We start from the raw sequence: 13779 nt of genomic DNA on the forward strand, positions 1-13779 counted from the left end.
TGATCTCATTGGAAAATGTGTCGTTGAGGAACCTTGGAGTCAGTTTTGTCTTGAATTTCCCTTTTGGATGGTCGATGGTGGTTTGACAAAGAGGCCTGTAGGAGGAGCTGGTCACCAGAGAGAATCCTCAGTCTGAACTGGGACTTTTCATGACGTAAACATTTTAATACAATTCTGTAAAAGTCATTTAAATAATTGTTTGCAGGTTGTTTTTTTTGTTTTTTTTCAGTCTCTGATGACCGCTGCTGTTAACCAACTCTTTGACTGCCACATCACTGGTCTCTTTGTTGTATCTTCAACATTAGATAGATGCAATCACAGCAGAGCATGTACACCGACAACTCAACACTATTCTATCTGTCCTTCTGTAGCACTAAGACATTGAGCCAGCCAGTCCTCTATGGAACACATACACAGCCAATATTAAATAAATACATTCTGACATAGAAGTAAAATGTGGAATAATTCAATACATTATTAAAACATTATGATGAAATGGTATTTCAGCAATCTTTATTTTATCATCATTTATTTTATACATTTTTCATGAAAATAAAAATGTTGAAATAACACTTCCAAAATATTTGTTTTAAATCATGTATTGAATTAGTCATATTTATATTTTACTTTATGTATCATTTAATGTTGGCCCTTCTGGACTCCCATAGTCCCACACAGATAATTACATAGAAGTTAATAAACACTATTCTACATTGGAAGACCTGTGGACATTCCTAGTTTCCTAGTATTTAATAAAAATTTTGACTTCACAGGGGGGATTTGACCCCTCTAGATTATCTGGAGTACAGTTAGGGTTTTAAAAAATAAAAATAAATCCTAAAACAGCAAACTGACAAGACCTGGACTGATCGAATGTCACTACGAGGACAAAACGAAGCTGAAGGCTGAATGATGTGAGCAAAGAAAAAACGAGCTGTCAGGGGGAGCAAGCAGAGTGAGTGTGTTCTCTGAGGGCCGATGAAGTTAACACTGATGGGCAGCAGCTAATGTATTGTGCACAGGCTGAACTACTGACTGATCCAACTCCAAGAGGAACTGTTTAACAGAAACAAAAAGGAGAAGAGAAACGGAGACAAAAGACAAAGCCAGAAATAGTCAGCTAAGCAGCAGGCTTAAATATCAGCATTTTATAACATGCAAAGCAAGATTCACTCCAACAGACGGGTTTTCACAGTGTCTCATTTTTGCTCCTCTCATCTCCAGATCACTTTAAAAAGAGCCTAAGTGCTTCAAACATGTCACTGCCAGAGTTTTTAAGGGACCTCTGGCATCTGTAACGAGGCCGATAGTGGATCTTCCAGCACAATTTCTCTCAGAGATGGTGCAAACAAGCTCAGCAGCAGTTCAGCAAGTGCACGTTTAAAAAGTGAGACCTCTACACTGGAGCTATTTGTGTACAGACAGCTCGATGTTTGTAGCAATTCACTTGAATAATAATAATAAAAAAAAAAAAGACAGCCACCACTATGATCCATAGAGGAGACACTGAGCAGAAAAGATTTGTTTGGTTGAAATTCAAGTTGCAAGATGACCTCTGATAATAAGTTACACAGATCTCTGATGTCTTTTTTTTTTTTTTGCCCATACAGACGATGGACAAACTAGAGATGAGAAACTGAAATGTGACCTTGGCTACAAGAACAATTTAATTTACCACTGACAGAAGAGACTCTTAACGGAACAAGTTGTTGATAAATGCCAACAACCGCAACAGCCACGGCTCTGATCGAACTCCGTGTGGCTGTATGATAAAGAAAACAGATGGATATTTGTAGTGAGTTGCCTAAACCCTCATAATGATGTAATGCACATTACGCAAAGGGGGTTTCACTCGGCATCCTATCCTCTCCGCTGGGAGACTCCCATCTCTTTCGGAGCAAGGTTTTCACATGGAGAGGACAGTGGGTTATCTGCTGTTTAAAAATTATAAACCCTAACCACAGAGCAAGAGTCCCAAACTAACAAAATAATGATTAAAATAAAATAGTTTAGTTTTAATAATAATAATAATAATAATAATAATAATAATTCAACACAGGAAGAGTTTGCAGTTTGGCGCAGTCAGTCCAGGCAGTGCTGACGGGGGTGTTTTGGTGGCCTGATTCATATTCTGATTTTGGACTGGGTAGGTGGGATGGGGTTTCTGGAAACAGCGCGCCTCTGAAAACATCGACCAGAGCCTCGCCCCATCCCTGTTGTCGAGGTGACGAAGGGAGGCGGGGTGGTCTTCCTCTTTTTTTTATTTTTTGTGTGTTCATTTGTTCTCCTTGTCCTGGGCTGCAGGCTCAGTCCAGCTCTATGGGACTGCTGTCCTCCTGGGCTTCTTCAGCCCCGTCATCCTCCTCGCCAGCCCCCATCAGGCTGTTCAGCAGGTTTCCTGCACGATGAAACATAGTGACCGTCATTCTCACAGAAAACGTTCAAATCAAAACCATCCAGTGGTTTATCTATGGAAACCCTTACAGTTGAAAAGGAGCACAAACACGGTTGATCAGTAATTTACGTGCAAATAATCCGTAACATCTGTTCAGATGAGCAAAGCCTTGGTCCACTCACCTAGCAGTCCGCCATATGATGGGGACTGTTTGGGTGGAACGCCAAAGAAAAGCTGTCCTATTCTGTCGAGATACTGAGGATCCGGGAAGATGTTCAAAGGAAGAAGAGCACAGAGAGACACGGTTACAGAATTACAGTCCAAGACGTGGACTATGTTTACATGGAAATATTTCTTTAGAGGGTATTAGACAATATTTCAAACAGGACACTAGGTGGGTTTCCCTCCACCTGTTTTTATACCTTTCAGTAAAGCTTCAGCTCAACTAAAGAGACTGAATGTAAAGTTGCTTAAATTAATACATGAAACAAACATAGCTGTCGTATTTCCACCATGTTTTGTACATTGTTTTTCACCATTTTTTAAATTTTTTTTACCATATCTTGTTGCGGCCTCTTCTTCTGCAGTAGTTTTAATGGCACAGACGGAGAGTTTGTGCCATTAGTTGTGTATCTTGATGAACCAACCTAACAAGGCTTCGGTGAGAGTTCAATGAGGGAGATCTCTTCCCTCATTTTGCATTGTGCCTCTATGGGTTAATATTGGCTATATACTTCTGATCTCTCTCACTTCCACCGTTCACAATCCCGACATCGTCATATCTGACCAATGACCTTTCTGCCTGTGCTCCTCGAGCCAATCGATTACTGGATGCCGTTCTTTAAATGTCACTGCAAGTCCGCCCGTCTTTCAGGCTACTATTGCACAACCTCCCTGATGTCCAAGGACACTTGTCCTGCATCAACAACCTGGCTGGCTCTACTACACCACCACCAGCATCTGTACTCCAGGGGATCCCATCTATCGACATATGGGCCTACATTTAATGAAGATGCTTTACCTCGATTTGATCTCTCCTTATTGAAATATTCACATGGATGGAAATGTGCATTAATTTGGATTTTCAGAATTTCTTAAAATGTGTTTAACATTTCCAAATTAGGTTGCAGTCAAAGTATGCAGACATAATACTTCAGTCACATTAGACTAGCTCGTTTAATACATGATGGATAGGTGACATGGTAAAGAAATGACTCACCTCATTATACATGGGGTCCCTCTTCAGGGAAGGTTGATATTGTTCACATAACACTGTGAAAACTGTTAATTTACCCCTGAAGCAACAAAGTGAAGAAAAGTTTTTAATACTGCATATTATTATCTTCAATATATTTAGCAAACACAAATCATTTACTGATGTCAAGCATTAGAGGAACAAGTTCAACAGTTAAGACAATTTTAGATACTACTGTTTTTTGTTTTTTTTTTCAAAATTTTCGAGCATTAAATAAAACATTTTCCCTCACCCATCCACTGCCAGCAGCAGAAACCAGATAAAGTTTAGTAGAGGCTGGACGAAGGGAGGGCCCTTCTCTATGGACGGGTGTTTCTCTGTGTATGTGCTGAACACCACAGAAGCGCTATTTTTGTTCTTTAAGCAGAGGAACCTGGAGGGGTTGGGAGTTGAGAGAAGGAAAGCGCAGAAATAGAAAATAGTACAGACAGTAAGAACAAAAAGGAGATAAGGATGGGAAAGAAAACATGACAGAAAGTGTGACACACACACACAAAGGATGAAGGAAAGCAGAGAGAAAAGAAACACAGAGATTTTCAAAGACACTTTAATCAAACTGCTGACAAACAGGAAATGGATATGACTGCAGGCTGGCATGTTGAAAGACGATGTATCAGTGCCACTTTCTCCCCTGCACGCACAGATCCTGAATCTATACGGTAAAACTAATAAGCGGCTTGGATCACATTTACATTTACATTTACTGCACATTACAGACAACTGCTGCACTCATTTACAGATTAGAGGTTTGACATTTGAGACACTGACTTTTCAATTTCTACACTGTGACGATATATAAAAAGAAGAGCAGTATGTTATAAGAGTGCAGGAGTGACACTTACTGTAGGACGGCCTGCGCCACAAACATGTCGACCTCACTGCGGAAGCCTCGTGACGCTGAATACTCCACCAGCATCTGTGCGCAGCCTTCCCCATCAGACGAGTGCAGGAAGTGGTAACGGGACTCACTGTAGTTTTGCTCTGAACACACAAATGTCAATATTGTGGCTATTATGACATTCACTTGTGCTCAGGGCAGCTGGTGTGGTAGAAAGAAGCACAAACACCAGCCACATGCTGAGAGAGAGGACGGTGGCCTAAGCTGATGTGTGTCAACAAGCATCATGATGCTGCTGTTGTGTGGATTCACACATTAGGCTTGTTATGACTGACTTAATACTGGTTTAACGGTTACAGGTTCTCAACTATCCTTTGTGGTAAGCATTTGTTATTTTCCCCTACACATTATAAAAATGAATGATTAACTGATTACCTTTCCACAAGGTGACAGCTAGCAGCTGGTGTAGTTTTGGGTGACCCAACTTGCCGGACCCTCCTGTGGACCATTTCAAGGCTCTGGAAACAAACGCTACTCTCTCTGGGGAGTTCTGGTCCATCAGGCTGAACAGCTTAGCCAGGCTTTCTGCTCAACAAACACACAGTCAACCCCGACAACATCAGAGGATTCTTATTTGAAAGGTCCTGCCGTGCCGTCCTCCAGGAAGGTGGACTGAATGATCGTCATGATAATCTAAGGCGGCAGCATTTATCAGTGATTATGTAAAGAGGAGATGTCACAAATTGATCCAGCAGGTCAGTACAGGATCAAGGCCAATCAAAAGTGGAACTGTATTGGATATATACAGTGCTTTCGAAAAGTGTTCAGACCCTTTCAATTGTTTCACATTTTGTTAAGTTGCGGCTTTGTGCCATATTAAAAAAAAAAATTCCCTCATCAATTCACACTCAATACCCCATAATGACAAAGTGAAAACAGAATTTTATCAACTTTTGCAAATGTATTAAAAAGGAAAATCTAAAATATCACATTGACATATGTATTTAGACACTTTCCTACACCTTGACTGGAGTCTACCCGTGGTAATTTCAATTGATTTGACATGATTTGGAAAGGTACACACCCGTCTGTATAAAAAGGTCTCACAGCTGACGATACATATCAGAGCAAAAACCATGAGGAGGAAGAAACCGCCTGCAGAGCTCAGATAGGACTGTAGGTGAATTGGTGTAATTCAAAGGCTCAAGGTTGCTACTCACCTAATATTTCATCTTCAACTTTTGTCTCAGATTTTTCCAACACTTCTAGCACCAGCATGGACAGGTCTGCTGCACTGTTTTGCTGCAGGTGAAAACAGAACAAATTATGTATTTTGTAATCTATATTTGTATTTTCAGGACTACGGTGCATTTTCAATCAATCTATTATGAATTCACAACCAAGCTGCCTCTTAGGTTGCAAACCAGAAATTCCTGTCTACAAGTACACAAAATTCTGATTTCTGTCTGTAACTATATAAAGGCTGGAAGATAAATACAGCCCCCCAAGGTTGCTTTCTAACAGAAATCAAGTGTTGCATATACCTGGTTATAGCTGAAGAAGAGTAGAGCGCCATTGTACATCAGCTCCCTGGCCTCAGCATGTTTTGCCTGTGACATGTACCTGATGGAAGAAAGAAGTGTTAGCATTACACATTAGGTTAAACTATCTGCTTGTCGAGACCACCACGGGCTCTGTTTGCATCTTTTGAGACTATTAGATACATGCACGCTGGTTTTGCTTGACATACACAACAAGGGATCAATGACTATAATAACTTTCTTTAAGCCTACAGGCCAGCTGCAGTATTTTGCATGTGTGGCAGGATTTCAGGAGTAGATATTGCAATTATGACTTTTAGTCATGACTAGGAGCAAGCCAGTGATCCCTCAGTGGTATGGAGAAGGTTTGTCTTTAATTGGATTGGATTAGAGCAAATGATCTTGTCTAATAAACTATACTGGAGGTATATATCCAGCCAGTTTGGCAGCACAACTAATCTGTTCATTACCACAACAGCGTCCAGGTCCCTTGGAGCAGATTTACACCATTAAGGGTGTGAATGTTCCTCAGTGAAACACATACACTGGAAAATAGACCAATCATGACTAGGCTCATCCTAGATTCTACAAATCTGACCTGTGGTCATATAAGCATTGCCAGTTATAAATTACGACAAAACAAATGTATTAAGCAAAAACATGTCTGGCCATCACAGCCCAGACTGCGGTGGTGCAGTGTGGCTATCTGGCTAAATGCTAACACAGCTGGACAGCTTCAGCAAACATGTTTATTAGACAACGGCGGTTGGCAAAACGATAATCCCCTATATTCTATTATTTAGCACGTGAAATATCTTTACCGATTGCACACAAACTCAAGCCTGTCTGGCTGTCTTGCGTTAGCAGCCAAGCTAACTCTGCTTCGGCTATCATTAGCTGCTAGCTATGTTGCTAACACGTAGCTAACCAACTATCCGTAGGTAGCCGTAGATCGACAGCACAGCTGTCCAAACAAACAGACGGAACAACATCAGTGGGTGGGTCCGTGGTGAAATTCAACCAATCACAAACGGGCAGGTAGAGCAGCAAGGTTGACAGCAGAATGATCTGGAACAGGCAGGCCCCAAAGCCAAATGACTATATACAACTGCATCTACGATCACGAAACGATGTCTTACCTAAAAAATAAAGTCCTGTACATTTGATGTGCTTCATAGTAATCCCCCTTTTCTACACTGGCTCGCAGTTTTCCTTCGACCCTCTGGACGCCTCCACGGTTTCTGGCACTGGAGCACCTCAGAGACTCCTGCTCCGACATCGTCGTTGCTCCGCAGCAGCGCTCCGTCTCAGTCCAAATGTTGACACTGGGAAACCGGAAAGCCTTAAACAGAACGGACCCTCTTCGCTTGCCGTAGCCGGTGAGGCGTAGTAGGGAGGTTGTGGGAACACGGGAAAAGTTCACGAAACCTTGTGACTAGCAAAACACCATGAATGCAGTATAGTAAGGGAAGATGGGGGGAAATAAAAATACTCGGTGGTTAGTGAGGGATGTGGTTTCATGCGGTTTGAGCGGTCACTCCCTCGAGCCAGTTCTTGTTCTGTTTTTTCACCGTTATTGACTGCACACTTTGTCAGTTTATTTAAGAAGCAGGCCCTCAGAAATAAAAAAGGCGCTTTGTTAAAAAAAAATTTAAAAAATACTGTAATTTCAAAGTAATTTAATATAAGTCTATTGCACAGTACAAAGTGTATGTTATTTTAGATGGACTCGCACATTGAACGGCACATGAATTTTTGCATTTTAGATAATATTTTGCATAAGGAAATGCAGAATTTTCTGTAATACAATTATGGTCTGTCAACACTTTAATTATTTTTTATTTAGTATTACACTTCTATAAAGCTAGGGTGCTCAAGAGAGAGACCGATTAAAAACAAGGATGGTCAAAAACAGTTGTTTATATCCAGACTTTTTTGTCACTATAGGTGAGGCCCTAAAATTACTGCATCCTACATTTCCCATAATATAACTAAAGCGTCATTTCATTGGACGCTACCTGCCGGGAAACGCCCACATCTTTCAAATTCCATGTTCCCAGTTTGTAATGCTATTCAATGAGGATTAACACATGACAAGAAGTTCATCTTTAGGTGTTTGAAGATAGGTGAGGCAAGAGTAAATTTATTGTAATGTGTAAATTAATCATGGATTAATGGGGTTGAAAAGGCTGCTGTATATACCATGCAGCGTATCTTGTGAAAGGAAATGGAGGAAATGATAGGTCAAAATGCTACAGAGCAAAAAACTTTTAAACAAAAAACATTTAAAAACAGCAAACAGCTAGCTGAAGTGCTGAGCCATTGTAGATAAACACACTATAGGGAATATACCTTTTCTTATTCTCAAGTCTGATACCTTGTAATGATGTGAATCCATCCCCCTGTTGTTAATTGCTCAAAATTATTTACATTGTGTATTATTTTGGCCAAAAAACACCTCTAGTTCATTAATCTAAATAAAAAAAAAGGAAAGTATGTGTTGACTTTACTGTAAAAAGACTTGTTACTAGACTTGTTGACCAGTTTGTGCTTTAGCAAGATGGATAAATGATAAATGCATTTATTGAGAAACAAAACACTCAGAGAAAAGAATTACAGTTAGGCAGGGAGTTCACCATGAACCCTGAAGCTGTAGAGGCAGGTGTTGTCCATGTTTCCCCAGTTGTTCTCAATCTGTAGCTTCACATATCTGAAGACACCACTGTCTGGATTCTGGCAGGAAACAGGAGGGAGAACATTGATAAAGACGAGCAGGTGCTCCTGGCATCTGTGTGGACCACATGGTGTTTACATGCTTTGCATCTGTTATTAATAGCAGCTCTACGTCTATCCTATAGTTAGTTCAGCTGAAGCAGTTTTCTGCCATGAAAACGGTGGGAAGAGGTTTTGTTCTCAGTAGAGCACAGTTAAAGCTATTCCCTACTTTTGCAGTGTGTTTGAATGTGATCGATTAAAGAAACGTATGTGCATGAGAGCTGTACTGTATCACACATATCATACTTACTGGCAGTTTGAAGGTCTGAAATGCTGCACCGTCTTGATCATAAGCCAGTGTACCCAAATAGGACCCTTCCTCATCCACGGTCCTCATTCCCTGAAAGATGAAGAGACACAGAGATCAGCTGATTTGAGTTGCACTGTAGGAGCAATAATACGAGGACGTCTTCAGGATAACAAGAGAAAATGTGTAACTTACGTAGATAGAAAACTCCCTCGGTGCGCTTGCGATGTAGCCATAAGGCGACTGGCTTTTTGTTATGTGGCCAAGTGTCACATGAGTGATGGAGATCGGGTGGGACAGTGAGATGAATAAATGTCCTTTGTCCCCAGAAAAGCACCAGCATTGTCCAGGATGTAATGATGTGTGTCCCTGAGGGGCAGGAAATCAAATGTTTCAGTGTCAACAGTTCATAAACTTTAATCATTTTATATTAAATACAAGTACAATACACAGTAAATCAATCACTGTTAATGTAGCATTTTATGACTGTGGCTGTGTAACTCCTACCTGAATCACTTGTCGCTGTCTTTTGGTCGAATAATCCCAGTGAAAAATTCTATCCCACATTAGTCCTATGTGTTTTAGAGGCCAATATGTATCTGTAGATAAATCGTGCAAAACTCTGGCACCTGCAGACACAACCAAGGGAACACGTACAGAATTAGAAATCAACCGAACATATTCTATTATAAACCACACGTATGAATCATGATGACACAGATGAAGATGGTAAAGATTTCTTACCTTGCGATTCTAAGGCAAAGTTAGGTATTGTGTCTGCCAGATGAACAGGCATGTTTATCTGCTGTCTAAGTGATTGTACTTCCTGTAGGGTTGTTTTTAGTTGAACATGCATGTCTGTTATTTCTGATAGACACAAAAGAAGAAGGTTAAAAATTTTAGTTTCATTAACAAGGAACCTCTCAGTTCTAGGTTTTACTCATGTTCTAGAAATGACTGACTGCAGCAGGAATTGTTAAAGCACTCACCAAAAGCCAAAAGGAGGCTGAGGAAAAAATAGCTGACATTCTTCGCAGATAAGCTACTCACTGTTGTGACCACAGAGAGGGACAAACAGAGTGTTTAGAGCTTGATAACAAAGTAAAAACATATCTGAAACTGGTCTTTCTCATATAAAGTGCCTTGGTTACAGGCGAGAGGCAGTCCTTACTGATGTTTCTTCTGGTCTGTGTCCCAGTAACAGATGTCTCATGGGTTTTGGTATTATGTGTCTCTGTGGCGTCATTCCCAATATGATCCTGATTGTGCTGCGTCATGTTGTTCAAAGAGTGTGCATTGCGGTGCAGGCGGCGACGGCCTCTCCGTCTGCTGAAGATCCTAAAAGATACAGTAGAAGTTAGAAAAGACTGGCGTTTGTGACGATTGAGAGTGTCGTACACACACACAGCAGGTTTACATGCAGAAAACACCATGTGCACACAAACACCGCAACAACTTACCTGTATAAAATCTCCCTGTAGGAAATACCTGGATTCCCCCACTCTGTATAATACCCTGCTTCTAACAGACGATGACTTCTTCGCACCATGACTGGAAAATGTTGGAAAAGGCAGAGGAACAATCATCAGTGCCACATACTGATGCAGTTATACACTTTTATATATCATATATATATTATACATTGATGCTGTTGTTCTGTCAGCACATGCATTTGTCTTCCCTCTTTGTATTAATAAGCACCCTCTTATCAAACTTACATATGAAGTGTGAGGTCTGCAGCTCTGCTGGTAACTTACTTCTTACTTTTATGCTTGGAAAAACTGAGTGTGAAAATCCAGGTCAAGGTCAAGAGATTAAAAAAACAACTTAAAATACTTGTTTTTCCTAATCGGACGTACATCTAAACAGTGGAGAGGTGCAAACAGACTGATAATGAGGCTGAAATCTGCAGCTATAAGGTCTGGTTGTTCAGCTGTGACATATAATTCTATCATTCTCTCAGCGTCATAGTGGAATGTTCCATCATTCTCTGTGTGAATTATTTATTCATTATTATTTAACTCACACATTCAACTGAGTTCTCCCACTTGAATTAATGTGACATTTTAGTTCATATTTCTTTTGTATTATATCGAAGTACTATTATGCACCAAATGTATACAAACCACCCAAATACACTAACATTTTTCTTTTTTATCAGATTTGATTTATTGTGCTATGTCAATTTTTTTATTTACTTTAATAACATCAAAAGTTTTTTTCAGTATGCCTAGCTTATGTTACTAAAAATTAAACTAGGTATTAAAGTTGTTTGAGTTATTAAAAGATAAAAACTAAATAAAGTAGTCAGACCTTGTACCTGAAACAGTATATTTGTTTACAAGAATGTACACAATGCCATTTCAAATCAGCAAACACAACATGAGTTCGTAAAAAACTTCCTAAGAAATTATAAGGGAAAATCTGGATCATTAAATTAAAGCTTTTTCAATATTTCAAATAGCAATGAAAAGGGTGTATTGAACAAGGAATTAAATATAATGTAAAGTGGTCTAACTTCACACTGTAGTCACGTGTGTATTTATAAGACAAAATCTAAATGCACTTTTTTGCCAGTAAATGCATATTTATCATTATTTATCGTTTTTAGAAAAATGATAAATAATGAACTTGGGTTGTCAACAGTGCTTTACAAACCTGTAGCTCTCGCAGTACATGTAGTTTAACACTAGATGGAGACAAAGATCGTACAAGAGGCTGTATCTCCAGCTTTAAGTACTGCATACTTCCACCTCTTATTTACTCTCTCCGTTTCCTCAAGTTAAAAACCATACATATTGTATTGGAGACAGCATTATGTCTGACATTTGACGGACAGGACTCCGCTGTACTGTCTCCCGCTGAAGAAGGAGCGGCGGTGAACTGGCGAGGAAGGTGATGTGAAGGAAGTGGCTTTTGCGTCCCACGCAGAGGAGGGTTTTCCGGTTAAAGTTTCCTTTGTGATTCGGAAGTGGCAGTGTGATGCCAAAGCCGTTTATCCTTACAGACACAACACACAAGTGGCGACCATGATAAGTAAGCGAAAAAATACACACATTAAATAGATAGCTTCAGAGCACTAGTTTGTTTGTGTTTGTTTGACACGAAACCCCAGCTTGACAGACAGACGTGACTGCGCTGAACAAGCTAGCTAGCGGGTAGCGGCAATGCCTGGCTGTTATAGCATGCTAACGGTAGCTAGCTAACTTGGGGTGTCTGGCTGTCTGTGGTGAGGAGGGGAGCCGAACCGGTTATAGGTGTAGCCAGCGCTAGAAATAAGTACGTCAATCTGTAGTTGGTAACCTTTCGCGTTCATTAAGTCGTGTGTGTGCGATTTTACATTGTAGCCTCACTTATGTCTAGACTGTTTAGGTTAACTCCCACCCAGACAAGCTAACAATAGCTTAGCAGTCTGTCTGTTTTGGACAGTGACAGCTGTAGGCTGCTGCCCCATGACATCAGTGGAGAGGCCTCCTGCAGCGTGGATTCGTCTAAACCTTATTATGAGATCTCATGATTATTGTTCAACCTCCTCCTTTCGCTACACAAGAGCCTTTTTCACATGGTCACAGTTGTACAAATAGTTTTGCTGCTCACCATCATAATCCGTAGTAGAGCAAAGCAATGGACTGGAACAGTGAAACTGGTTTGGCAGGGAAATAGATAAAAAACACAGTTATTCTCTGTTGAAGTTTTGCTTTTTTTTTTCTTTTCTTTAACAGAACCGATCGAAGCTCTGTCCTTCTGAGATGGGAAAACGCCCCTTCAGGATTTTGTAAAACAGGTAAGCAGCAAGCCTAGTTCCTAATCTGGCCTAGTTTATGCCAGAGTAGTAGGGAACTACATCCTTTACTTGGCTGCTGCGATCTGAGAAGGTGTTGCAAATCTTGGTAGTGGTTTTCCTGTGTCTGATAGTGAAGAAAGCATGGCTGTCAGCAGGTGTGTACCTCTTTGTGTGCCAGTGTAACTGTGATAATATCTGACAGGCTAGTGTGGGCGTGTGGAGAGGAATGCTGGAGTACTTAGTATCTCTGCTTAATGCACTGCACCAGAACAGTAAACACTGCATGTTCGAACAGCAGCACTCTTTTATGAAAATAAGGATGAAGCAACTGATGTTGCAGTGAGCATCTCTGAGAGGCCATCTGTTTAACTATGCAACACCTGAGATCAAGGTCACTGTAGTGTCCAGGGCTCTGTTAGGTGAGATTATTTAGGCATCGCTGTATACACTGCAGAAATATAAACCCACATATACTCTCTCATCTCATTGCATCTTGCTGACAGGAGGTATGCATTTCGTAGTGATGTTTTGCATGAATCAGAGATAACATGTTGTCACCGTGAGAACACAGTAGCTTGCACCATTATTAAGTACACACTGTGTCCTAGATACTAGTAATGCATTATCAAGTGTTTGTCAAAGTACTGTGTAATTTCCCCCATAGAAATATTTTGTCATACTGCATCCAACTGACCTTTTCTTGACTGAATAACCGTTGCGTTTTTAGCACCACTGGATTTCACTGCCATATTATGTCCTTCCCTTTCTAGATCAATTTCCTGGTTTGTTTTTCTCAGTCTTAGTGGAGACACTTGTGGCTCTCCTTGCTACACTTGCTTTGGCTGTTAACATTTTGTAACGTGATTTTCAAGGTTGTCATACACGCAAAACTCAATTTTGTATGCTTTAGCTTAGTGTTCTTCTTGGCAGTAGGCGAGTAAGAT

General features: G+C 40.4%; 3 protein-coding genes across 3 annotated transcripts in view; 1 reads left to right on the plus strand and 2 right to left on the minus strand.

Moving 5' to 3' along the window:
* Positions 1-218: 218 nt before the first annotated feature.
* get4 (golgi to ER traffic protein 4) lies at positions 219-7406 on the minus strand. Its single transcript, XM_022742761.1, has 9 exons — positions 7169-7406; positions 6033-6111; positions 5709-5790; positions 4924-5073; positions 4493-4631; positions 3883-4023; positions 3615-3690; positions 2578-2650; positions 219-2398 (listed from the first exon to the last, which is right to left on the minus strand). The coding sequence occupies exons 1-9, from the start codon at positions 7306-7308 to the stop codon at positions 2307-2309; spliced, it is 972 nt and encodes a 323-aa protein (XP_022598482.1). The 5' UTR covers positions 7309-7406; the 3' UTR covers positions 219-2306.
* Positions 7407-8358: 952 nt separating this feature from the next.
* LOC111219916 (SUN domain-containing protein 3-like) lies at positions 8359-10323 on the minus strand. The gene is made up of 7 exons (XM_022742765.1): positions 10223-10323; positions 10041-10100; positions 9796-9918; positions 9559-9680; positions 9247-9420; positions 9055-9144; positions 8359-8762 (listed from the first exon to the last, which is right to left on the minus strand). Coding segments are annotated over exons 1-7 (684 nt in total). The 5' UTR covers positions 10224-10323; the 3' UTR covers positions 8359-8648.
* Positions 10324-12002: 1679 nt separating this feature from the next.
* The window catches only part of LOC111219901 (MKL/myocardin-like protein 1), a 42008-nt gene continuing 40231 nt past the window's right edge, over positions 12003-13779 (plus strand). Inside the window, exons 1-2 of the mRNA XM_022742746.1 lie at positions 12003-12087; positions 12774-12835. The gene's annotated coding sequence lies outside the window, so the exon portion shown is untranslated. The remainder of the gene's footprint in view (positions 12088-12773; positions 12836-13779) is intronic.

Source organism: Seriola dumerili, unplaced genomic scaffold (genome assembly GCF_002260705.1).
Source record: "Seriola dumerili isolate Sdu_G_001 unplaced genomic scaffold, Sdu_1.0 BDQW01000068.1, whole genome shotgun sequence".
NCBI lineage: Eukaryota > Metazoa > Chordata > Actinopteri > Carangiformes > Carangidae > Seriola > Seriola dumerili.